The following is a 27,562-nucleotide window of genomic DNA, read 5'->3' as shown; positions in this document are numbered from 1 at the left end:
GCAGTCACTATCGAAAACAGTATGTCAGTTCCTCAAACTATTAAAAATAGAATTGCCATATGATCCAGCAATTCTACTTCTGGGTGTATACCCAAAAGAATTGAAAGCAGGGTCTCAAAGAGATATTTGTACATTCATAAACATAGCATTATTATTCATAAGAGTCAAAGGATGGAAGAAATCCAAATGGAAATGGATGAATAAATAATAAACAGAATGTGGTATATACTTACAATGGAATATTATTCAGTCCTAAAAAGGGAAGAAATTCAGACACACGCTATAACGCAGATGAACCTTGAGGACATCTTGCTAAACGCAACAGGCCACGCACAAAATGACAGATACTGTCAGATTTCACTGCTGTGAGGTACCTCGACTAGTTAAATTTGTAGAGACAGAAAGGTTGGTGGTCCCCAGGGCTGGTGGTAGGGAGAATAGGAAGTTGTAGTTTAATGAGTCTAGAGTTTCAGTTTTGCAAGAAAAAAGACTTCCGTACTGGTTGCACAACAATGTGAATGCACTTGACACTACTTAACTCTGTACTTTAAAATGTTGAAGGTAGAAAATTGCATTATTTGTATTTTACCACAAATAAATATTTTTTTAGGTTGAAATGAAAAAACAATCAAACAAAGCCTGTGTAGTCTGAAGTTCAGGGTAAGCATGTTATGTCATTTTATCAATAAATCTTGACAGTACCAAAGGCCATACGTGATATTATGCCTGTGTCACAGATGGGACAGCCGAGACCAAAAAGCCTCAGAACTCAGATTACAATGCTAGTGAGTGGGGGGTTTCAGTGAGAGATGACTCCAAATCTGTGCTCTGTCTAGTAGTACACTCCACCTCTCACAGTAACATTAATACCTTATTACAAATTCCTGCGTCGTTTACTCTAGGGACCCTAAACAGCAACCACTGCCACCATCCAATCTTTCACATGTGTGCTTGCCTTCCATCCATTTCCCCAGCACTGACTAGGCACTGCAATGCTAAGACTAAGTCCCTGGCTTGCATGGCTGACAGTCCAGCATTCAGAAACAAACATTTAACAAAGGCACAGGATTGTAACTGGAAATGCAACAGGGTTATAGCTGTTGGATGGAGCTCAAAGGAAGAAAGGAGAAAGGACTAAGGAGAGGGCGAAGGCAAGCTCCACCTTCTACACAGTTCCACCAAAGACCAACTCTGAGTGATGCAGAGGAGCCAAAGTGCTCCCGCAACTTCTGCGAAGATTATTAACTTTCCTTTAGCCCTACCCCCCTCACCTCCTGCACTCATTCATAATAAAAACATTCCCATGTTTTACTACAGAGTGGAAGCTTGAATGAGCCTGTGTTAAATGTCTGTTTTTAAAAGAAGTTTCTGATGTTAAAGAAAGGATCTAGAAGAACCTCCAACCATCCACTCAGAGAAAAATTAGTGGGAAATATTAAGCATTTGACTACATCTCTCTTCCTACAGCTTAACAACGGACCCACAGCAGGAGAAAAGAGGACAGTGAATATTCTAAAATTATTTTCCTGACCAATTCACAGATTCCAGACTCTGACTCTCAAAATCCCTATTTTAAAAAAGAGGAAAAAAAATGAAACTACTTTACAGTATTTTGCAGAGGAATTAATTTTTATATGTTCCCTATGCAAGCAGAAAGTGATAAGATGTGATAATTTTGGTAATAAACCTCAAGATAAGATTTTAAAAATTAAAAAGAAAATGTCTGCAGAGTACCATCTAGCTATGCCTGGGAGAACTTTGAAAGCACACATACCAAGGAGTGTGAGACTTTGGAGGGACGGAGGAGTCTTTCACTCCTTATTTCATATGATTTTACAAATACATGATGTAGTTTTGGGGGCATTTTTCAAATAAAAAAGAAAACCAAAAAGTTACCATTAAGTGATTATATGTACATATTGAAGTATAAAAGAAGGAAGTCCACTGTCAATGACTGTGTTGGTTTACATAACAGACAACTTTACCCATCGTTAACAGGAAGTACTACAGCCCAGTGGTTAAAAGTCGGGGGTTTTATGTCAGGCAGATTTTGGTTTAAATTTCAGCCTCATTCGCACGGGTTGTGACACCAAAAAAAATATGATTTACTCACTCAAAACCCATGTTTCCATCTGTGAAATGGGGATAATAAGACCGATCTCTCAGATTTGTTGTCATGCTTGTAGAATTCATTATGATTAGTACCTACTAAACCCTCCGTTAAACACGATTATTAGGAGATTACAGTTAACAAAAGAGACCAGGTGACTCTACAATGTTAGCATTAAATTAGATGAATATAGACATAAAAGATCAAGAAAAACAAACTGATAATAGACTGTAAGGAAAGCGTGGATTTGTTCATAAGGCAGCTTAAATCCTCAGCTATTGATTAGGATAATAATGATGCTAACTTTGTATCTTGTTTCTAAAGAAGCCAGGTGTTTGCTTGCTCTTCTACTTTCCCAAATAGTCAACAATCTCAAGAGATTGTTCTTGAGATATAACCATGTGTGATCAAAAATAATAGATGGTAGTGAAAACGTCTTGTTTAGCAAATGTTCTCAGGACTGAAAAGTCAAGGTGCTAATGTTGCTATTTAAGAGAATACAAACTGCCAAAAGGAACACTGATTGAATTTGTAAAATGTAAACTGCTTAACAGAGAAATCAGGAGTTATTTTTAAAGAATTACAGGAGATTCAGCTGAAATTTATCACAGTTAAGTACTAACCCAAGACAAGAAAAAAACCGTGATACAAATAAAAGTATTTAAACAGAGACTTTAAAAGCAAGCTGTTTGGATAGTTAGTGGAAATCTTTATATGTTTATGGAATAAAATCACATAAAATAAACAAAAGTAACAAGGTTAGGCTAAAAAGAAAATGGCAGGCAATGAACCTGAAATCTACAAAATATTTCAAATGACCCTAAATATCATCCTACAAATGTTAAACTTAGCCTCCTCGTTAAAGAATGCTTTTTTGAAACGTCAGTGTTGGGTAGGAACAGGGATTTAACAACAATGGAGAGACATAGCTCTGTCTTGCTGTCTCAGCCAATATTGTCATAGAACAATTTTGCTTTCCAACTTTGTAAAAAGACATTTGAGTCGTGTACACATACCAGAAGAAATAATTGTGGGCAGAGAAATAAAGTTGGCACACTGGCCTTTCATTCCTCTCCTACTGTTACAGGAACCTAATCATATCTGGAACACGTATGCATAGCTGGACCAAGAGACGGAGAGTAGGAAGCCACCCTTGCAATGGAATGTGGGGGTTTCTGCCTCCTCCAAGAAACCTGCCCTCACCAACCAACCATAGAACTACTTTGTCTTAGAGATAAATGAATCCAAGGTACCATTTCCAGAGTGCCACTTAAGCTGTCCAGGAGGACACAGAACACTCTAGATAGGCAGATTCTCCTGACCCTGATTTTCTCCTCCTTGCCCATTAGCACAGATTAGCTTACTGTTCACATTGCCCCCTAGACACTAGGCCGAGAGAGCAAGTGGACTGAAACAGAAACAAGCTTTTGATGAGAACGGGAAGTGGACTAGCGGTAGGGCACGGCCGAGCAACAGCAGGAGGCATCAGGCCAGGAAAAACAGGCTCTGATGGACACACGGCGTCCATATTTTCCAAACCAAAACTCATGACACATAGCTTGACAAGTATGATTGTACTTATGGGAACAACAGGACAGAATATTTACAATCCAGGGTTGCCCTGGAAAATCTAGGGTATATAAACACCACATCCATAAAGGCATTGAAAGTGGAAAGGCTAACATAACCTACTTTAGAATTCTGCAAGTGCTGGCCAGCACATGTGAAAACAAGTTTGCTAAGTCACCCTGGTCTCTATTTATTTCAATCACAAATACATTACATATTTTTGACACATTTAGGATCTCTATTCCAAAGACTTGCCATAAGAATAGCAGGTGATATCTGAATGAAATAGATTGTTACAGTTGAGTAGAAAAGCGTGCATCACATCAAATTAGACCGTTTGCCAAACTTGCCAAGCTTGCCTGCCTAGGCCTTGCAGGAGTATCAAACTCACCCCAAATTTCAATGCAACGTAAGAGAGCAAATGTTCTCAGAAAGCCTGTGCATTCTTGGACATAACTTCCCGATTAGGCTCCACAAGCCTTCAGAAAGAAAGAAAATTAAGCAATTCAAATTTGTGCCACTTTTTTTCTTGCCTTACATCCGTTTAATTACTTGCATGTGAGAATCATTGTTTCTTACATGACCCCCCCCAAAAAAATACTTTAGTGAAAGCTTCTTGTAGAAAGAAAAACAAAGATCAGTAACCTAATATCCCCAAGCAACCCTACAACAACAAACCAGGGAGGGGAAAAAGTGAAAAAAATGCTCTGAATGGGAAAAAGATCTTCATTTGTTTATTCTTTCAATAGTGAAAAAAAGTTATGAATTTGCCAATAACTATAAATTGATAGTGTGCCTAACTTCTACAGAATATATAGGGAGACCCGGTAAGAAATTAGAAGAATCTTTTGTATGATGTCAGGGCTTTTTTAAGGACTAGAAATGCATCAGATATGATATATCCAATCTGTCGTGGCACCATGGAAATCCAAAGTGGGAAAATGCCTGGGGGACCATCTAAACAAGGGAAAGTTCCTCTCCTTCACCTAAGGAAATCGAGGCAGGGCAGCATATCAAGTTTACCTGGCTAGCTATAACTGAGTCAAGGAAAAACCCCATCTCCTGCGGAGTTTACAGATGAGCTTACTCATCTGTAAAATGAGGGTACAGAGCTCTGAGGTCAATGCCAACCATGACATCCTGCAGTGCTGTATTGATTGATTGCTTTGTAATCTACCTATTTGTATTTTGGCTCTTAAATAAAGGTAAAGCTGCCAGGTTTGACATATTTCTAGCTCTTAGAAAGCTGACCTGACAGTAAAGCCCTTCCAAAACCTTTGTAGAGACAATGTTCAGAACAATTTGCTGAATTTAATAAGGTGACACAGTTTGCAGCCTGGTGCAGTTACAAGCAGCCAACCTGTATGGATGCATGCAAGGACGGTTTGGGGTTTTTTTTTTTTCGTTTAATTTTCATTATGTCACCGACAAGGAAGACATATGCCAAGTGCTAACACAGGACTCTATTTAAAAAAAGAAACCTTGGAAAAAGCATAAAGAGCAATGACTGCAGATTATGACACAAGAAGAATAAGTGAAACATCAAAACAGGATATTAAGAATGAGAACATTCATTCATTAAAGTCATTTGAAGTTTACAGCCATCCGATCTCTCTTCTCTTCCACTTATACCTGCTCCCAAAACACGGTCATGGAGTGGATTCCCAATATTTAATAGCCTAGTGAAAATCCCGGAAAGATACTCAGAAAGCAGAATATATAAATCAGCATAAAACTAGAGTGTACTTATAAATACCCTATACTGGTTATAATGCTTCTTGTTTATGTTTACTATGGATTCTTACCAATCTTTCTTATAACTCTAAGGTAGAATTTATATGGTAAAAGGAAAATTTGACTATGCGGCATAAATATTGGACGAAGGGACAAATTCTTAAAAACAGAAGTAGTCAAGTTTTTACTATCTAAAAATTGTTTCACTCGGATGCAGCGCACTTGACATATATAAGGCCTGTCCGGCAAAAGTCCAGCCATTGTTAATATCACAAGAATGGTTCACCTGATGTCAATGCACCTAATTTTGCCATCTATAATGCTCCCTTCTTTGCCCAGATCTTTGAGGGAAAAATAAGGCTGTGTATTACACACGGGCAGAAATACTTTGTATCTGTTCCTGTGTTTTGTAATTATTTGCTGCATAAAATTACTTGTACCATAATACGTTCAAAAATAAATGCCAAAATTCCTTTATAATACAAAAAACAAGTATCTAAATATAAATAGATAAATAAATAATTGAATTAAAAATTAAAACACAGCTTTTTTTTCCCCTGAAAGTTTGGGCCAAAAACATGGGTTCACATCATACATGACAAAATTTGATAACCTGACAGGCAAGGAGAGTGGACTGGAATGCACACGTGTAAAGAGTGATGACTTCACTATAGTAGTCAGTGGGGTTAGTAGATGCCTTTGAGTGAGCATGTGTACTGTGTGGCCATTGCATTCAAAATAACTGAGCAGGTAGAACAATGAATCTGCAGCAGATTTTCTATTAAGCTTGAACATTTGTCCCTGGAAACTTTCCGGATGATTCAGAGGCCCCAGCTCTGGGCAACTGGTGATTGGCAGCTCCATCACAACAATGCACCCGCTCAAGCATCGCGTCTTGTGCAGAGTTTTTGGTGAAACATCAAATCGCCCAGATGACTCAGCCCCCTACAGCCCAGATTTGGCACCCTGTGACTTCTGGCTTTTCCCCAAACTTAAAGTCACCTTTGAAAGGGAAGAGATTTCAGACCATCGATGAGATTCAGAGAAAAATGTGATAGGGCAGCTGATGGCTATTGGGAGTGAGGTCCCAAGGTGCCTACTTCAAAGGGAACGGAGTTGCCATTATCCTACCAACAAGGTTTCTTGTATCTTGGATCTTTTTCAATAAATGTCTGTATTTAAATAGTGAATGGCTGGGTACTTTCTGGTCAAGACTTGTGTATCCAAAAGGAAAACAAGTCTTCAAACAAAAGCTTGTACACCAATGTTCAGAGCAGCAATATTTACAATCACCAAAAGTGGAAACCACCTAAGTTTGCATCAGTAAATGAATGAATAAATAAAAGGTGATATATCCATATAATGGAATACTATTCAGCCATAGTGAGGAAATACTGGTACATGCTACAGTGTGAATGAACTTTGAAAATATCACATTAAGTGAAAGAAGCAAGTTACAAAAGACCATGTATTATGTAATTCATGTATATAAAATGTCCAGAATAGGCAAATCTACAGAAATAGAAAGTCAATTCATGGTTGATTAGGGCTGAGAGAGATGGAAAAGTGGGAGGAGAGGGGCAATAGCTAAAGGTAACAGAGTTTCTCTTTGGGGTGAGTGAAAATATTCTAAAATAAAATCGGGTGATACTTACACATATCTGTGAATATACTACAAACCATTCCATCGTAGGCTTTACATGGGTCACATGGTACATAAATTACATCTCAATAAAGATGTTTTTAAAGGAGAGAGAAATTAAAAACAAAAATATTAGAAGCACACAAAGTCCAGTATTACTGCTGGTTGCCACTCCAGGGGATGAAAACAAAAAGAAGCAAAAACAAAACTAAGAGTGTGCTAGGCAGAGAAGGTAAGGAGGAACAATGTGTTCAAGTCCAAGGCGGTGAATGTCATTAACATCCTCTGAAACAATGAGGCATGAAGGGGTAGCCGGGCCATGGGGACAGTGGCAGGAGGACAATGCCATGGAGTTGGGAATCGTTGGCCCAGAATGTAGCGGTGGAGACTCTGTCACTCACTGGGTCTGTGTGCAAGCAGGCCTTCGGTCTTCTTTCCCTGCAAAACAGAAACAAAGGTAATGCTCACTTCACAAGATATTTCTTGGGGATTTAAAGAAGCAAGATGAGTAAAGCATATAGGCAGAGCCTAGCAAACAGTGCACACCCGGGAGAGTTTAAAATGAGAAATTTCCAGTTATCAACAAAATGTTATAGCAGATGATAAAGGTTTCAAGCTTTTTGAACTTCTGAGTAATTTATACACATTACAACTAATTTAACTTCCTCTGATCCATCAAGAAATACACATAGATTTTTTAAAAACCTCTAGAGAATTATGGTAAATGTCTCCTAGACTAATGACACTGTTCTGGCCTCAGTAGCTCAAGCTTAGCCATTTTTTTTTAAAAAAGTTCCTATTATGAGGCTATTCTAATTAAATATACCAAATTTATTCTAGGTATACACAATCTAATATTGGCAGAGCTAATTCAACCAAGAACATCGTGGCCATTAAACAATAAATTCTCAGAAGCCAAAATTTCCATTTACACCTGTAAATAGAAAATTCAATTTAATGCAAATTGTTAAATAATAAGACCAGTGGGCAATGAACCATACTAAACACATCCTATGAAATGGATCAGTCATGCAGCATGGTGACCAGGAATGAAATGGGTGACATGTTCTGTCGCTAAACGCTAAGTGTTTACACACACGCACACACACACACACACACACACAGCAGTGTGCTACCATAGAGACACAGGGCGCGCATAAAAAATGTAGAAATGAGTGAGTGGCTGGTTACGTTCTTCTGTGTGTAAAATCTCTGGGTCACCTTCCATAAGATCATATCTAACCACGAAGAGTGTTGTTTTATACAACGCCTGGCACAGCAGGTGTCGGGAGAGGAATCCTGGAGAGGGTTTTTGTTGAAGCTAAAAATCAGTAAGGAGTCGGCTCGGGCATGCTGTTCATGGAGACCTCCTCCTTGAGAAAGCGTAAAAGTCACACTCCACAGATTTAAAATGAGCCAAATACAGAATTCCTCTAATTGCAAAGCACAAAGATGAAAATAACTCAATGCGCATCATTTCTTCCTACCATAATCCGGAAAACGGGGTATTGTCTAGGCTTCTGAGATCATTCAGGGTAGGAGATTCACAAGCGGTCCCTCAGTGCGTCTGCAGAGCAAGCAACTTGGGGGAGAAAGGTTTAGAAGAAAATACGAGGTCTGATTTTTCCAGCCCTTTTTGTTTGTTTGTTTTAAATAAACCATCATCTGTACAAGCTCATAAACAATTTAAAAGAAAAAAATGTCCCACGGATCATCTTCCACCACAGCCACCAAGGGGCTGACACCCGAACACAGGCTGTTGTAACAGGAGAGCAGGCTCTGGAATGCTTACGTAACACTTTGCTTTTTGAGTTCCCAGAGTCAGAAGAGTAGGCAGACAGAAAAACCAAGCCAGTCTCGGGAGCTAGTTATTTTCGTTCCTCTTACAGGTGTTTGTGCAGCACCTGTTTGCAGGGAGCTAAGGGGTTTCACAGCAAGGGGGACTTGGAGGGCTAAAACCAGGCAATGCCAGGGTGAGCTGGGGCAGGCTGTTCATCCTACCTGTTTGTCAATAAAAAGGGAAATCGATGTATAATCTCTACACATGTATATTAAATAAATACACACATACATTGAAATAATGTTTAAATAATGGCATTCAAAAATGGAAATGTAGCCCTGGCTGGTGTAGCTCAGTGGATTGAGCGCGGGCCTGCGAACCACACAATCGAGGTTCGATTCCCAGTCAGGGCATATGCCTGGGTTGCAGGCCAGTTCCGGGTTCCCAGTTCCCGGCAGGGGAAGAATGAGAAGCACCCATACATTGATATTTCTCTCTCTCTCTCTCTCTCTCCTTCCCTTCCCCTCTAAGATAATAAAGAAAATCTTTTAAAAAGATTTTTAAAAAATGAAAATGTAAAATATTCAACTAAATTATATACCAATGACTCATTAATTCTCCTCAGGAAAAACTCATTATTTTCAGTTTCATAAGCTCCAATCAAACCTTGGTTCAAGTTTTCTAGTGCATTTTCCAATCAGAAGTTCGCACAGTCAACCTAAAACTTCACCCCAAGGCCATTGGTCTTCAGTCATTTGAAGAGTTTTAAGGAAAAGTATTTAGTGTAAAGTCATTTCTACACTGATTCAGAGGACTAATTTAATTTTTGAATAATTCAAATCAAATTTATGTTATCCTGAAATACTGATATAATTAAGAAAATAGGCCTGGCTGGTGTAGCTAAGTGGACTGAGTGCAGGCCTGCAAACCAAAGGATCGAGGTTCGATTCCCAGTCAGGGCACATGCTTAGATTGCAGGCCAGTTCCCAGCAGGGGATGCATGAGAGGCAACCATACATTGATGTTTCTCTCCCTCTCTCCTTCCCTTCCCCTCTAAAGATAAATAAATAAAATCTTTAAAAATTAAAAAATTAATAAAAATATTATCTGGAATATGACTTTAATCCAACCAAAATAAAACAACAGATCCATTTTATTTCCAAGTTGAGCTTAGCATTTTCTTCTTGCTAAGAATTTTGTTAGTGAGACTGATATAGCAAAAAAAAGTTTTTATATTTACCCACCCTAATCATTCCCCACCTACATCTTCACGTCTTCAAGAAAAATTAAAACATAGGTTGGCAAATGAAGTTTTTTCTTTCTAAATTTATTATAGGTATGCTGTTTTCTCAGTTGATTTCTTCCAAATTTCCAGTGCAGTTTGCTATACCTATTTTATTATTGAATATTTCATGTGATTAGTCAAGAAGTAGTGAAAGTGTAGGGCAACTTCATCCAAAGACCCACCAGCATATGGAAAATACTGCAAATTGCCAAATAAGTCCATTGAGTGAAACATAAAGTAAAAATGAGTCTATGAGACGGCTGGACATGTTTACGTAGGCAGAGGGGGTGGAAGGTATGGTGACAACACAGAGAGGTGTGTTGCAGCAGATTTGAAGGAGACAGGCCGTTGGGCCAGCTCTCCCTTTTCTGTCCAGGAACTCCTTATGGTCTCATTAGTGTCTCACATCTGGACAGCTGGGTTATTAAAATTTGGCCCTAAATTGAAGTCAGTGAAAGAGTTTGGTATCTCACTTTCATTCTTCCTTACACATATTAAATATACACACTCACACACACAGGCACACACACAAGTTTCAACTTTTGTTCACAGAAGCAGTTCACACGCAGACATCAGATTTTTGTGACTCACGGCCAAACAGAGGGAAGGGCTTTGTGGACAAGCTTGTTCTGCTCATGTCCACCTCTGTTTGATGTGAGTCCGTGTTCATGGCACCTCACTTTCAAAAGACAGCATTCTAAACAGTGCTTTCAATGGCCACCTTCAATACTGCGTTAACCTTCAATTTCTATAGCTGAGTTATTTAGGAAGAGGAAATGTTTTAACGGTCAGAGGAAAAGGGCAGTTCTCTTCATTCTTTTATCTTTCCTCATCTCTTAAAATATGCAGTTAGAAAAGATTTTGTAGGAGACTTGTTAGAAGCCAAGAGTTTCACTGACCCTCTTACTCGTTGCCATTTCCCACTCCTTGCCTCCGGAACTGGTTGAGCTGTGGAATGCACTCACATTTCGGTTTATGCAACGTGGACATAACCTGCGTCTGAACGCAAATACCAAACACTTGCCTTTGCACTTGACAATTAACAGGCAATTGGATCCCTGCTGTCTCATTTGCTCTAAATCATGATCCCGTTAGGTTGGTGCTATTATCTCACATTCACAGATGGAGAAACTGAGGCCCAAAGAAGTTAAGTGACTTGGCCAAAATCACTTGCCCAAGTGGTTAAGTGGTAGAGTTAACACCTGAGTTGCCTAGCTCAGCCTTAAAACACACACACACACACACACACACACACACACACACACCTGGGAACATAGGTTTAAGAATAAACTTACATTCAAAGGGAAAATAAAGTCCCAGGTTATTTTCTAAAAAAAAAAATAAGTTGAGCAAAACCATAAACAATTAGCTTATAATCTATTGGGTCTTTTCAAAAGACCTAATTAACCCACTATATGATAACCAATGTGTGTGTGTGCTGCTTAGTTATCCCAAGAGTAAAGACACTTAAACAAAATTCATGCATTCACTAAGTAAAGTCTTCTTTCTAGTTCTGTTATTTTTGTTTGGTTTTGGTTTTGGTTTAAAACGATTATAACCATTAGAGTCAGAAAAAATCAAAATATTAAAATTACTTGTTTCTATTTCTTTTAATTTCAAGCGTCACAGCTTTTACAGAAAAAAACAAGCCCTACCTATTTTTTAATACATTGACAATTACTGAAAATATTATTTCCAACAAAAGCCGAATTTACTCAAAACCGCTCATTGTTCTTGTTGCACACAGGAGCCTTATTCAACATTTGGGTGTGAGAGGTGGTGTTGGAGTACGAACAAACATACTATGGAGAGGAGGGCAGTGGTGGCAGGAAGAGGCTGTTTCGGGAAGAAAGAGACACGGCTGCACTGAGCCTGTCACCTGGGAGGCTCGGGCACCAAAAACTCCCTAGGGAGCGGCCCCAGACCCTAGCCCCTCTGATGCATTCACCGTTCCTGCTGTGGTGCCCGTTGGGCATGCTGGTTCTCTGCTGGAACAAGTGCCCTGGCCTGACCCCCAGTCTGAGCTGCTCCCCTGATCCCCCGTCTAACCCTTGTCAATGCCCCCTGTTGGGGGGATAGAGCCTATCCATGAGACCCAGTAGCTGTTTGGGGTCCTATTACAGACAAGGGAGAACCCCCAGAGAGTAAGAGTCATTACTGCGTAGCTGGCAAGAAGGTCCACCAGAATGAACCCTGGATACTGAGGTCAGCCTCTCGAGCTTGGTGCACCAGGGCCGTTTAGCTGTTGTCCTATTGTTTGGGGGTCCCTGGGCCCCCGCCCTGAAGCTCTGACACTGGGCTTTCTCCCCTCTCCCTTCCAACTTACTGTGAGGTCCCAACCTGCCTTTAGCCCAGCCTGGGAGGGTTATAACCTGTCACAGGTGATTTAAACTGATTTCACTGTTATTTGATGGATTTTAAAGAGCTGACCTTTTGTGCATTAGGAAGATCTACTCTCGCCTTCACTTTATTGTGTCGCTATCATTGGGCTAGATGGGCCTGCCTCCTCTACTCCCAATAGCATTCATCACACAGTCTGTCTTCCCCTCCAGCCTGCAAGGATTAGGTCTGTCTTTATCTCTGCTGTATCCTTATCCTCTGCATGGTGCCCAGCACACAGTAGGGAATTAACAAGCAGTAGTTAAGTGAATGAATGTGTGATACATGCGTGTAATTATCAAGCAATTCATTAGCTTAGGAAGTGAAAGGTCCTCACATATTTGAATTTATTAATTGGCTGATAACATCGATGCATTAGCCAGCAAATTTTAACCTTAACATATTCATGCATAGAAGCATTGTTTGAAAAATTGCTTAACCAATTTCTAGGAGTAGGTAGGGGGAAAATTATAAGTATCTTTGCATTCAGGTATTCCTTCCCAGTTATGTATAATTTATTTTGTAGCACTGGCCTCTGAACAGTGAATTAAAGCATAAATATATTAAATAATATCTCTTATCTATCATTTTAATTTTTACAAAATTTTTGTCTCTTCAAAAGAATATCTGTTATATTTGACTTATGAAATTCTGAATAAATAAAAGTAAAAGATAGACTCTTACTGGAAGTAGCATTTCATTCGACAACAGAGCTATTAAAAAGTACACATTTTGTCAAGACTTACATTTATCCAAAAAATTCTGGAAAATTGTTGATATCTATATTTACATAGTCTTGCTATGTTTAGTTAACACTAAGCACCCCTATGTTCATTGCAGCATTATTTACAATCACCACGATATGGGAGCAACCCACATGTCCATCAGTGGATGAGTGGATAACAACTGTGGGACATTCACACAGTGGAATACCACTCACAAAAGATGGAGTTTTTTATGGAATGGAATACAAGCCATAAAAAAGAAGAAAATTTTATCCTTTGCAGCAGTATGGATAGACCTGGAGCACATCATGCTAAGTGAAATAAGCCAGTCAGAGAAAGACAAATACCCTATTATTTCAGTTACATATGGAGTCTAAAGAACAAACTCAACTGACAAGCAAAAAGAGACAAACTCATAGATGGTGAGCAGGATGACAGCTAGTAGCGGGGAGTACTGGGGGTGGAGGGATGGAGCAAAAAGGAAAAAGCACTCAAGGACGTGGACAGCAGTGTGGGGATTGCTGGGGGCAGGGGGTAGAAGGGGACTAAATGGTAATGAAAAAATACAACAAACATAACACAAAAAAACCCTAAGAATTTTATGACTTTTTGGCAAAAGAAACAAAATTTTAAACGTCCCATCTCTGCATGATCCCTATGGCCCCTACTTTTTTATCTGAAATAAACCAAATTAATTTTCCTATTTAACTCCCAAATTACTCTCTTGGACAAGTATGTTTATGGTTTTGTGTCTTTGTGGACTTAACCACAAATGACAAACTACTTACAGACAAAAAAGCAAAAAAACCCCAATTCCTTCAGGTTGCTCTCCCCAAACCAAGGCATCCTTTTAAGTATGCCTACAGTATACATGATCGCTCTGAATGAGGGGCTGTGTTGGGACGAACCTGAGTCACAGGACACTGAATTCAATTTCCACCTCCATGGCAGTCCCATGCGACTCTGAACCAGTCCTTTCAAATCCTATTTCCTCATCTGTCACATAAGAATAACAATAGTTGTCCTTTACCAGCTTCACAAATATGTTTGCATATCTTAAACATACTTAGGACTTCCCAAATGAGTAGGATTATTTTGCTTTACTCCATCAAAATCTTAATTCCTTGCTTTTCCAAACTGGGCATAATAATAATTCCGACCTTGAAAGTTTATGGTAAGGATCAACTGAGGTAATGCATTTTTGAAAGCTTTGAAATGTGGAAATGTTTTGCATGTGGAAGATATTTCATTTTAAGACTTTTGCAAATGCACGTCTAAACTCAATGCAAGGTTTCCAAAACTTTCAATAAGACATTTCCAAGTTCTATGTACCCTATTAATATGAAGCATGGGAAGCCTGTAGCTTTCCTGCGTCTAAATCTGTTGTCAGTGGAACGTGTACACACTTAGAGCTCGTTGTCCAGTGATGGGAGTCCGTTTGCACCATGACATTTATATTCGGTTCTGAAAAACTCATATGTGCTAGATCCTTATCAGGGTCTCTATCAGTGCTTTCGCCTCGGTGCTTGGGCTCCTGCAACAAAGTGCCATAAACTGGGTGCCTTAAACAGCAGACATTTATGTCTCACAGTTCTGAAAGCACAGGTGGATTCGGTTCCTGCTAAGAAGTGGCTTCCGGAAGCCATCACCTTGCTGTGACCTCACATGACCTTTGGCTGGTGCAAGCACATGGCGACTGCAAGATCTCTGTGTTACTCTTTTTATAAGGACATTAATGTCATCATGCCCCCCACCTCGTGACCCCATCTAAACATAATTACCTCCCAGAGGTCCCAGCATCACACTAGGGGTGAGGGATACAACACTCAGCTCATGTCGAGTATAAACATGTAAATGATAGTGTCCTGGCCTCACAGAGGTTTTGTTCTACTTGAGAGAAGATCTATCCAAAAGTGACTACGGTGAAGAGTGTTAAGTGCTATGAGGACGCAGAAGAGCCACCTTGGACTCCAGAAGGAGATGACACGTGAGCAGAATTAAAGAATCAACAGAGAAGTCAGACAAATGAAGGAAGTAGAAAAGAATATTCCTGATAGGGTAAATAGCAGAGGCAAAAGCTGAACATTGGAGACAGCATGTTTTTTGGGGGGTGGGGGGGGCAAACAATAGTACAGAGGCTTAATGTGCTATTTGAAGAGCCGTGGGACTGGAGGACGGGGCCCTCAGTGGGCTTCGCAGTCTTTGCCGAAGAGCGTAGAGTTTATCTCATTGGCACTGTTCTTCTCACACTGGGTACTCCAACCCTGGGGACAGGCAGAATTAAAAGGGCCCCTCTTCATTTTGAATTTTACCCAAAACTATGGGAAGGAAGCAAAGTTTCAGTTGAAGTATTATTATTACAAAACAATATTTCTAAATATTAAAACACCCATCCTTAGGGTCACCTGACTTTGAAAAGTACAGCCGGTGTGTAATGGGGGAACTGCTAATGGCTTTCGTGCTCAGAAGGGACAGGCCTGTTTATGTTTTACAGCAGATCAGTTGCTCACTCCGGCGACTGTGTGAAGAACCGATACAAGGGAGGAAAGCCTGGAAAAATGGAAAAGTCAGTTAGGAGGTGGCACCATCTTCCAGGATGAATAAGGGCCGCTGAAATAGGGTTGGGGTGTAGGTGTGGAGGATTTGAGGACTTGGAGCCCATCTGAGGAACCTGGGGAGGTAGATTATTAGCACTTGCTGAGCAACTGAATGTGGAGATTAAACAAAAGAAAAGAGTCACAGGTCATTAACTTTTGGCTAATTCCAAGCCTTGGGTTTAGGCTTGCAAGCCTGGATGGGCCATGGTGCCCATTCAGCAGGCTGAAGAATTGGGAGAAGGCAAGAAGTTAGCAGAAGATTATGACTCCAGCTTTGAGTATGTACATAGCTACATGTCCATTGAACTCCAGGTGAAGATGCTCAGAAGCTATCCCAGTAATCTCTGATTCTCCTTGTAAAAAAACACAAGCATTTGCAAGGCAATCAGAATTAGTGGAACATTTTGTTTTATCTTTTTTCCAACTTTCAGTAGCCATCTCTAGAGTTCATAGATTAAGTACACTTGGTTCCTTCATTGTTTTCTCTGGCACCTGGGACACCTGTGACATAGTAACTGCCTAGGCATGGTTTTCTGAAAGAGACACCAACTTCTTCAAGTTCTGTATAGTTTCCCAGGTTTCTAACCTGTTTTGTAGCAATAGCACATGTCCCTGACAGGACGGACCCCTTGTAAAGAAGTGACCTGGAAGAAAATTCATTATCATATCATCCACCAACCCCTTGGCCTCCTGAGTCCTTACTTCTGAACTTTATTTCACTTCCAACCACTTCTTCATCATTTCCTAGCTCTCGCCCTCCCAGTTGTAATAACAGATACTGGTCTCAGGTGGGGAATAAGCGTCAGAAACAGATGAACTCATAAGACAAAAATCTTGTGTCCCTATCCTCCTGTTTTCATGCAAATGTCCCTAGTAATTAAATCAGGAAGAGAAAATGTAGCAAACACATAGCCAAATGGTTTCAAAGTTTCAAAAGAAGCTGTAAATATGGTCCTTTTTAGAAGATTGGGTTCTAACTAGAGTATGAGAAAGGGTAACAGTTGTCCTGATGAAGCAGTTTTTAAATTCTTCTCATTGATTTGAAGAGAGATAACTGATGTATGTTGAAGAAGCTGGCAAGATTTTTAAATAGTTCGGACACTACAGGGAGCCTTTTTTTTTCCTTAAAGGAATGTACTCAGTAGTGTTGGCAAGATTTTATTTCAATGTGGCTGTGCTTATGTGAGGAAGTTATTTTAAATTACCCTAGTATAAATATGTATGACTTTATTTGTATTGAAAATTTCCTTTGCAAGTGAGTGGTGGAGGGACTGTTGTAATCTATTGGTTTGTAAGTAATTTAGGTATTTTCATTCTGGAAATAAAATATTATACCTAGAATTCAAAAATAATATCAGGATGTTGTTTGTGACCACAGGTGATGTTTGCACCTACATTAATAATGCCTTTTAACTCCTTTTTTTCCCCATGTGGAACAAATGACATCTGTTGCCTTAAGTCTGGTAGCATTATTCATGCATGCCTACTTTCATTCATTCAGGACACATTATTCAGCACCTCTCACGCACCAAACTCCATGCTAGGCACTGGGCGTACAGCAATAGTATTGAATTGTCGCACTTCATCACGTAGTGCAGGTAAACATTGTTTCCTCCAGGCAATCTTCTGCGTCCAGAGAAAATTTCAAATCCTAGGGTCATACTCACGATTTAAAAGCTAAGCATGGTAAAGGCTATGGACAAGGCTACCTTGGAGAGACAGTAGTTTCCCCTGAATAGAGAACATCAAAGGAAAGGTAAGAAGAGGCGAGGGCCTGAATAGGGCTCCCACGTTTCATACACTTTTGGGCAACCATTGAATACTTCTCTACATGAAAATTCATCTACTGGCAGGAAAATGATCTAGCCCATTGAAAGAGAAACAGAACAAAATTCCCCATCTTCTCTGTTTCCTTTCTTTGGGTGTTTTGCCATGTCAGGAAGGTGAGGGCATCATTGATCCTAAATTACAACTTCACACTGGCCTTCAGAAGCAAACTATACTTTTCCTAGTCCACTTCATTTTCTCCTCATGATTTCTTTTTCAGGGAAAACCTCTTATTAAATTTTAATATACTTACTTAAAAAAAACCCTAAAAAGATTTATTAGAGCCGCTTAAAGGTAATGACAAATATATACACAGAATTCTGCATTTGCTCCTTTTTCTCTCTTTTTTTTTGGGGGGGGGGCAATACATAAAGTGACACAGAAAAGAGGAATAAAACAGTTTGGATTAAATAATGTAATGGAAACATATGATAAGAAGGAGGTTGTGCGGCCTAAGTGTCTGTGGTCCCTCCTGCTGCCCTCATCTATCCTCACTCTTCTCTCAAGCCATTGCAAGTGTGCAATAGATCAGTTTACATGCCCTTACAGCTTTTTGATGAATGGCAAATTCCATAAACAACAACAAATACTTACTACGTAATAGGCACTGTTCCAGGGGATTAAGAAAAACACATTGCTTCTCTTTGTCAAATAAATTACTATTTAGAGATCTTAATTGAGGCAATGATTAAAAACTTCCAAGTGATGGCTATGGTATCATAAAAAGCATTATTTTGCCCCAAATTCAGAGGTCAGTGTGATTCTAAATGACATCCACAAGCATACAAGTTCTTCCCAGAAGGTATCCAGGCATGTAATAGAAAAAGTCTATTGAAGAAGATAAAAAGATACAAGACACATTGTAGATAGGACAATGACACCTCAGTCCCCTTCAAAGTAGGCATGTAGGGACCTCACACAGTTCACCCAGTCACCATCAGCTGCCCCGTCATATTTTGCTGAATCTCATTGAAGGTCTGAAATCTCTTCCCTTTCAAAGGTGATTTTAGGTTTGGGAAAAGCCAGAAGGCAGAGGGCACCCAATCTGTGCTGGAGGGGGACTGAATCAACTGGGTAACTTGATGTCTCATCAGAAATCTCTGCACAAGACGTGATGCATGAGTAAGCAGGTTGTCGTGACGAAGCTGCCAATCACTAGTTGCCCATAGCTGCGACTTTCTGAATCATTCAGGTAATTGCCTTGGAGGTGTTCAAGCTTAACACAAAATTTGATGGAAATTCATTGCCCTACTCACTCAGTCATTTTGAATGTGATGGCCACACAGTGCACATGCTCACTCAAGGGTGTCTACCACCCCCACTGACTAGTACAGTGAAGTTGTCAATGTTCACACCTGTGCATTCTAGTCCACTGTCCTTGGCTGCCAGGTTACATAGATGTCATGCAAACCGTTCTTGTTATTTTAACAATGCTGGACTTTTTCCGTACAGACCTTGTGTTTCACCTAACCCTGAACATTTTCTTTAATCACACAAAAACCTTCCTCAACAGAACCAAAAATTCAATAGAAATCATCTTTACTGAATAACTAAACAAACTACGATAAATATTTTTTTCAGTATCTCCCATAACTGCAAAGTTATAGTAGATAATAATATAACTCAGGACCATGATGATTTCTCCAAACTAAAATTCCAAATACTTAGTAGATAGATCTATTAAACTTTGAAAAAATGGGGTTTTAATTTTCCTTCTTTTTTTAAAAGGCCAAGTATTTTCTGTCCATCTTGTCTCGAAGGGTGCTAGCCATGTGCCAAGAACAATAGGTAAACCAGCTTCCCTCAACCCAGAAAAATTACCCCTTTGCCACAGGAGCCATACTTATGGTTCCACAATGGCCAAGGAAAAACCTAATAGGAACAGATTTTTTTGCATGTGTAGCAAAGTTAGTTCCAGAGAAACAAAAAGAAGCCTGGTTTGCACTGTAGCAGAACCATTGGAACAATGTGCTCCCTGTGTCCACAGCCCAGTCCTCCCCTGACACTCTCCTTTCTAGGGCATAGGGTAGAAAAGTCACATACACAGTAGAGTATGCCAAGGCCTGCTGACCCAACCCTATTCCCAAATTTGCAGGCAGGAGGGTGAAGCAATGTCTTTACTACATAGGTATTCTTACATTTCTTTTCCTAAATCCAAGCTCCAGCATTCAAGTGGGGAGTGAGAAGATAGCGCAGGCAAACTTTGTAAGTGCTAGTCCATCCCTTCTCCTCCAGCCCCAATTCCTTCGAGCCTCTGTAGTTTTTTATAATATTTATTTTTAGAGAGAGAGTCAGGGAGGGAGAAAAACATCTATGTATGAGAGAAACATAGATTGGTTAGCTCTTGCACGCCCCCAACTGGGGACCTGGCCCACAACCCAAGCTTGTGTCCTGACTGGGAATCCAACCAGCAACCTTTTGGTTAGCAGGCCATCACTCCAACCTCTGAGCCACACCAGCGTGGATCTTTGACACTTCTTGACCATGGTAAGCTGGCTACAAGAGCACTTCCTCCTATGCCAAATTCTGTAGAGAGAATTAGGTGGAAAAACCCTTATAAATGGAAGTGTGAAATATATAATCGAGTTGTAAAATACATTTATTCATCTCAGGGGTTAGTTTCATGATGCTTAATATCATGAACACCCTACCTTTTCTACTACAAACTGAGGAATTACATCATTACTTTTCCAACATTGTTGTCGGCATTAACTTTTGATATTGGAAGAACCAGTTAAATAATTCCTAATAGAATCATAAAATAATTAAATAAATAACAAGAAAACAACTACAAATAATAAACATCACCTAAAGCACCTGTTCCATCCACTCTGGTTTTCTATAATTTAACTTCAGATATTTTTAGGTTAATTCATGGAAAGGGATTCCTATTTATTGATATGCCTACCTAGTACCAGACATCTTACATATACTGTTGTATTTTCTCACCACAGCCAGCTTAAATCTAAAACCCCTTTTGCTCAGCCCTGACCGGTGTAACTCAGTTAGTTGGATGTCATCCTGCAAAGGGAAAGGTCACCAGTTGGGTTCCGGGTCAAGGCTCATGCCTAGGTTGCCTTTCATAGGAGAGGCAGCTGGTAGGTGTTTCCCTCTCATAGTGATGTTTCTCTCCCTCACTTTCTCCCTCCCGTCTCCTCTCTCTAAATAAATAAATAAATGCTCTCTTGCTCATTTTTAAATTGAGGTTCACAAGGGTTTAATGTTTTGTCTTCAATACACAATTAGTACTCATAAAACAGGGAGTCAAATCCAGTTCATCTAATGCCAAAACCTTTATCTTTGCCAACACCGTATGCTGTCATCGAGAAGAAGGTATAGAAGCTAGTTTCAAGGACACTGATGTCCTGTTCCCAGTCAACAACTGATCAAAGAAACTGTACAAAAAATAAAAACTAGTTTCGGGTATGCCCAGATCATGATCTTGCCTTCATCACTGACTTGTCCTGTGCTTGCGCCCAACACGGGGCTGGGGAAAATTAGCAGGGACCTGCCTACGGAGCTTTTTCCTAGCGGAGGGTCCTGGAGAGAAAACCGAACTAGGAAACACACTCTATCTGGGAAGCCAGAAGCAAAAAAGCCAGAGAAAGCATTCAACCTGAGCCAATATTATAACTTAAAAAATGAGCCTACATGTTAGGTCCAAAAGACAAACTAAGCCACACACGGAAACAAGGACTAACTAAACCATCCAGGACAGCTGGATGTAGGTTGCCAGGAAGTGAGCAGAGTGGGTGGGCACAAGAGGTTCAGAAGGATGTGTGTGAAAGGGGAGAGGATGTTGGATGTCACGTGTATGTGGTGTTTGCCGTGAAAGTGGGCCTGGCACATGAAAGGCCACAGAAGAATCAGCCACTTGAATAGTAGGGAAAGTTATTGATTCTCTGTAGGCCACAACTAAAACTATCAGGCATAGAAAAGCAGGGTTTTGTTTCATCTTTTTTTCTTAGCTATTATTGTTTTGTAGTTGTGAATACCATGGAAAGGATCATTTTTGACAGTGAAGTTTTTATATTTACATACCGGAAACAACTCTGAAAAAAATCTCAGCACAAAATTAAGACTGAGTAGAGTACAAAGATTAAAATTTGAACACTTTAACAAAATAAGGACTATCAAAGAAGACCACAAGGTAGCATGAAGTTATTCCCAGGTCTCTAGACAATCTCTATCACAGGTGGCAAACACAAGGCCCTCGGGCCAAATCCCTCCCTCCACCTTGTTTTATCTGACCCAGCACCTTGTTTCTACCCAGTGGCAGCACCAAGCTCTCGCTTAACTGTTAAGGAGTATCTTACATGTATACATTCCTACAATTACATTCAGCCCTTTGAAAGCAACCGCAAGGCTGATGTGGCCCCCCGTGAAAATGAGTTTGATACCCCTGCTGTAGGTGCAAACACTTTCTGCTCCCATTTCCCTTCAAAAGGGGACAGGTCACTCCATGCCCATAGGCTGTCCAAATGGCCCTTTGGATAGGGTTGACCACCAAGGAGCATGGAATGGGTCCTTTGAGAAAGAAAACAAGTAAGCGTGTCAGGATTTTGAGGAGTCTTAAGGAAAACAACAGAAATCCATCTGTATTAAGATTGAACATCTCAATAGCTTTTTTTCCCCTTAGCATTTGCATTGAAGCTTTTGCATTCCTCCCCCCCAAAATCTGGATTTGTAGATGGTTAAGAGACTCAAAATTTTCATTTTCCATTTAATAAATTGATTTTCTTCCCCGCTATAGGTACTTGGAATTAGCTCAGACCTCAGGATAACTACAGTTCCAAAGGGGGATGCTCAGTTCATTATGAAGGGTTTAACAGCAAATAGTGCTTGGACAGCCAAATTCCTGGTCTCCAAATTTATAAATTTGCCCTTTCTTTCCCCTCACAAGTCTTACTCAAGACCAACCACTTCTGAGCTTTTGCACATTTAACCCTTACGCTCAAAGACAGTGTGTTACTAAAGAGCATGAGCAGCTTTAAGCTCATACAGTTGTACTGAAAGAAGTCTGATATTTGTAACCAAACTATGACCCTACTGAATGTAATAAATTAACTGCTGAACTAAGTGAAGAAATAAATACTGGACTTATTTTCATGTCTGTGTCTATGCATCCTTCAAACAGGTCTAAAGAATCAAAACCCGCTATAAAGCCTATGATGCTTTCTATCTTCTTTCTTCACTTAATGATACAGCACTCATTTCTCAATAGAAAATTATGAATAATACTAGAAGCTAAATAGTTGCTTTTAGCAGTCAAAAAATAGTTATACTGTCTTTAATTGATCTATAGGTTCCATGTTATTTTTTCAAACCTTCATTATAATAATAAAGCTACTCTACACTTTAATGTGGTTTCACGTATTACCTCATTTAAGTCTCTATAAAACCCTAAGGAATAGCTACTATTAGTATGCCAACATTGTAGATAAGGCAACAAACTCAGAGAAAATTGCCTGTGATCACAAAGGTAGTAATTTGTGGGCCAGTATTCAAAATAGATACTCCGGGCTTCAACAGACACAGGGGGATAATTACATCAGGGATATGCTTGCTTAATAATTTTTAAATAACTAAATCAGCCCACATATCAATAAGTTAAATTTTTTTTAAGTTTTCTTAAGCACCAGTTCTGGAATCTGTCTTTTTCCTCAGGTTTTTTTTTTAATGTTTGTTTGTTTGTTTTACTTGTCGACATGTATAAACTGACATAACCAAAAGGTTCAGTGAGCAAATTCCGATAAGAAAATATGTTGCCTAATTCATGCACATCTCTGTATTTAGAGGAGAGTGACTTGATTTTACAATAGGGTAAACAATAGAGAAACAATAGGGTATTGTTTCTCTTAATTAATTGTAGTTCTGTCACATGTTTGCATGTGATTTCTATGTGTAAGTTGTTTACAAATTAAGTTTTATGGGTATCTAGAAAGAATAATTCAAATCAATAAATAAACTTTTACAAGTGTTGAAGAGAAAGCTTACATTTAAATGTTACTTTGTTTCTTCGTCCTGAGAGAATGAACTTTTTTTCAAAAACAGTTAAAATCAAACATTAGATATGCAAATATGTGTTCAGATCAGAGATACCAAAATTATTCAAATGATTAATTATTCATCATAAAATGCCAATTAATAATTATGAAGCATAAAAGGCATCTTTTGAATGCAACTTTATTTTTCTGGGCCTGAAAAGGGCTTCATATACATGTTCAACTGATCTCTAGCAAATTTTAAAAATTCAACAAAATAAACAAATTGTAAACAAGTGAAAACTCTGAATTTTAAGAAGAGAACAAATGTGCCCCAAATGAATGAAAGACAAACGAAAGACAGAACAAAAAATGTAGGCAAATTAATGACATAGGCACCCTGTGCTCACTAACTTGCTAGGTACTGAGGCAACCTGGCCACGGAAACAACCGAACAACTCAAGTTGTGTGTCTGCTTAGCTTGGACAGAATGCATGACATGGTGTTTTGCTCTGAGTAGGCTGATCTCTGTTAGGGGTGGGGACGTGCTTTGGGAAATGTTTTACACTTTCCAGATAGTCATTAAAGGAAAAAGCACATTTTAAGTTCCTTTAAAGTAACTATTGTAATCTCTACAGTCTGTTAAGCATTGCTAAAATATCACTATTAATGAGAAATTTTCTCACATTGCCCTGATTCTTAAAATTTTCTCTATTCGAAGTATTCATTTTTAGGAAGACTATTTTTTAAAAAGTCAGTTTGAGCTGATGCGATAATTCAGAATAAAAAGCAATTATGATTACTGAGATATTGATTTATACATTTATTATTATTTTTTTATTATTATTTTTTTACTTTTCACTGACACCTGGTGAACTTGTTCTCTGATGACCCAGGGAGTTATTTTAGTCAGGGTGTCCCTGACCTCCTGCTGGTAGATTAATTACATATTTAACATTGTGTTTTCAAAACGAAATGATAAATATGGACACATAAAGGAGGGAGAAAAAGAGAGCAAGGAAGAAGAGAGTCTGTTAAGAAACACAAGAGATTGCAAAAGGGAGAGATCAAATAGAAAGAAAAGAGAATGTAGGAAATGCAATTGGGAAAGAATTTAAAGAAAATCGGGATAAGGGGCAGGAAGGGCTGAGAAGGAGAGCAAGAGGGAGGTAGGGAAGAAAGGGCTTTTGGTTTTCAATTCCCTGGCGAGGCTGCTGGCGTCCGCGCCCTAAACGCCACAGCCTTCCAACTGGAGGCGAAAGCCACCTCCTCGGGCCTGCGTCGCATCCAACTCAGTCCAAGTTTTCTGGTGACTCCTACAGGGCCCATTCCCGTCACCACCATCCTCCCCCCCCCCCCCAACGACACCCCTCCTCCGTTTAGCGAGACTGACAGTCGCGTGGAGGAGGCTTTTCCAGGCACAGCCTTTCTCATGGTAATCAGCCCCCTGCATCACCTCCCCGCTGCGGCCGCTCCCGCAACGCGCGCAGCGCTCGGACCCCGGGGACCGGAAACGGGGCGGCGGGCGGGGAGCTGGCGAGCAAGCCAGGTCAGCTGACCGGGCGGCGGGGCGGGGGTCGCGGGGTTCCCGGGCGGGGACGGGTCCGGCGGGCGGGCCGGAGCGACCCCTTCCCCCCGCCCCCCCCCCACGTGCTCCTCCGCCCGTGCAGTGGGGCCTTACCCAGAGATCAAATGGAGGGACCGAAGCTGGGGGCGCGGGGGACTGAGCGCGCCGAGAATTTGGGGCCACAAGCAGACCTGTTTTGCGTCAATAAATTAAGACGCTTATGTGAGTCTTGAAGTTTGCTGGTTCCTGTCAGTGGAGGAGACGTTGGCCGGCAAAAGCACTGAAGCCGAGATTCAGCCTCAACTTGAAAAAATTAAAATCAAATAAAATTAAATTAAATTAAATGAACACTTCAGCTGGCCGCCCTGCTGGGGCCAGGTGACGTGCGAGATTCCACAACCCGCGGGCCTCGCAGCAGGGATGTTAGGGACGGTCTGAGGTTGTCCGGTCCTGTTTTGATTTTGTTTGAAAGGGCTTCTCAGAGAGATGCTCCTGATCCCCCCCGCCCCATGCTAGGCTTAACTCCGAATGGATTGGATTTCGAGTTTGCACGTGAGAAAACCGTTTGGCTTGGCTTGGACCCCTGCCGCCCCCAACCCCCCTCCACCACTCCCTATCCAGGGGACCCCTTATCACCCTTTGCTTGCAACTAAGAAGTTGCTCATCTCCTGCGTAACAACATGGGGTCAAAATAATTCCTCCAGATGAAAGATCAATTCTGTTTCAAAACGAGAATAAATTCCTTTTAAAAAATTTTCTCCACATTGTACAAAATAAACAGAATTTGCTTAAAAAAAAAAGCCGTGGCCAAATTCTAGTTACTTCTACAGCCTGTGTGTTCAAGGGCAGAAACATTGTATCTTTTCGGGCATCTGGGCCCGGGAGCCGAGCGGGGGGCAAGGGTGAGGCGAGTAGCGGCTGTGAAAGTTTAGGAAATTGACAGACTGAGAGGTGAATGGGGGGACAGGCACCAGGTCCTGGCTAGAGGGAATAGGAAAACAAAAGTGCATCTTCTCACTCTGCCTGGGTGGAGGGAATCCTGAGGAGGCAGTTTATTTTACTCAAAGAAATCCTAAAGAATTATTTTTCTCCCTCCAATGTCGACTGCAATATTATTTCATATTTGCATATATCTGTTGTTTTAATCCCCTTGGTCTCTGCTAATCTCGGAACGGATTATTAATGGAAAAGAAAGACGAGGAAGAAGCTATTCATTTGCAGGACTTATTTTGCTCTTCGAGGAGAGGAAAGCTAGCAACCCCCAGCCCTCTTTCGACTTTTCCCTGCGTCCCGTGCTCATGCATCCCGCAGACTCCACTATCCCCATTGTCCCCACTGGCCTTCTGACTAAAGGAGTGTTCGGGACCAATGTGTATTCCGGCTTTCTCCGATCCCACCGCCTCTGCGTTGGGGGGAATTCTGTAGGTCAAATAGGAAGGAAAGTGCCAGGGGCGTGCCAAGCATGGGCGAGTGGGGGGGGGGGGCGCAACCTGATGGCGTACCCACCCGTCGTGGGGACACTTCCTGCGCCGCCATCCAAATATTCACCTTGATGGGAACCCCAGAGATTACTGTTTTACCCCTGGTTAAATACTTGCATGTCGGAACTCCCAGTGCTAAGTGTTGGGGCTGCCTGCTGCCACTTGAATAATTACTGAGCCCAGAGTAATCAAATGATTAGGTGTTTTTAGTGGAAATACTTGAGTCTTTTTTTGTAAGTCAGAGCCTAGGTAGCCTGACATTAACATACTGTACATAATAAAGACAAGTGATACGTTAAGCGTTCGATTGGATTCTTAGACCTGAAGTTTTACTGTGGAGTGTATGTGTCTGGGTGAGTCTTCAGTGGCTACCTGGGCTCCTGGGGTGGGGTCCTGCCCTGAGCACTCCATGCAATGGGCTCCTGCTTCCCCCGGAATTGGAGAGGGAAAACTGGAAAGCAAACTTCTAGAGAAAGCTGAATTCCAGTTCTTATTTTTTTAAAAGGGATGGGGTTGGAAGAGAAAGAAAAAAGATGTTAGTAATAGAGGCAAATCTTAGAACAGGGACTTGATAAGTCATATATGTGTATATGGCATATATATATATGTATATGTATATGTATATGTGTATATATATATATATATAATTTTTTAAAATGTTAAACAAATTGAGAATGTGCCTGACCCATGTTGGAAATCTTTCATTTCTTTCTTCTTATTAGTTTTTAGACTGATGAGCTTGACTGGTCCTCTTCTATAGGTAATTTATCTGTAATGGGGTGAGCAGAGGATTGATTTGCCCAGCTATTCTCATTGTAATAAGTACTCAAGTTAGGAAAGAGGTGAGTTTGTAGCCATCTGTGAGAACTGACTTTCTTGCAT

At 40.4% G+C, this 27,562-nt stretch overlaps 1 protein-coding gene and 1 long non-coding RNA gene across 3 annotated transcripts in view; one reads left to right on the top strand and one right to left on the bottom strand.

The window, feature by feature from the left end:
- LOC118974380 (uncharacterized) overlaps nt 1-25,669 on the bottom strand; it is a 42,473-nt gene extending 16,804 nt beyond the window's left edge. Inside the window, exon 1 of one of the 2 annotated variants that reach the window (XR_005063886.1) lies at nt 25,314-25,669. This is a non-coding gene — a long non-coding RNA (uncharacterized LOC118974380). The remainder of the gene's footprint in view (nt 1-25,313) is intronic. The other variant, XR_005063887.1, reaches the window with a different exon arrangement.
- The window catches only part of ZEB2 (zinc finger E-box binding homeobox 2), a 135,949-nt gene continuing 133,432 nt past the window's right edge, over nt 25,046-27,562 (top strand). Inside the window, exon 1 of the mRNA XM_037027773.1 lies at nt 25,046-25,067. Within this exon, the coding sequence (XP_036883668.1) occupies nt 25,065-25,067 (3 nt within the window). The 5' untranslated portion in view covers nt 25,046-25,064. The remainder of the gene's footprint in view (nt 25,068-27,562) is intronic.

This window comes from Sturnira hondurensis, unplaced genomic scaffold, assembly GCF_014824575.4.
Source record: "Sturnira hondurensis isolate 20B ecotype Veracruz unplaced genomic scaffold, ASM1482457v3 Scaffold0019428, whole genome shotgun sequence".
Lineage (NCBI taxonomy): Eukaryota > Metazoa > Chordata > Mammalia > Chiroptera > Phyllostomidae > Sturnira > Sturnira hondurensis.
The sequence above is the reverse complement of the archived record's forward strand: the minus strand, read 5'-3'. Positions and strand labels throughout refer to the sequence as shown.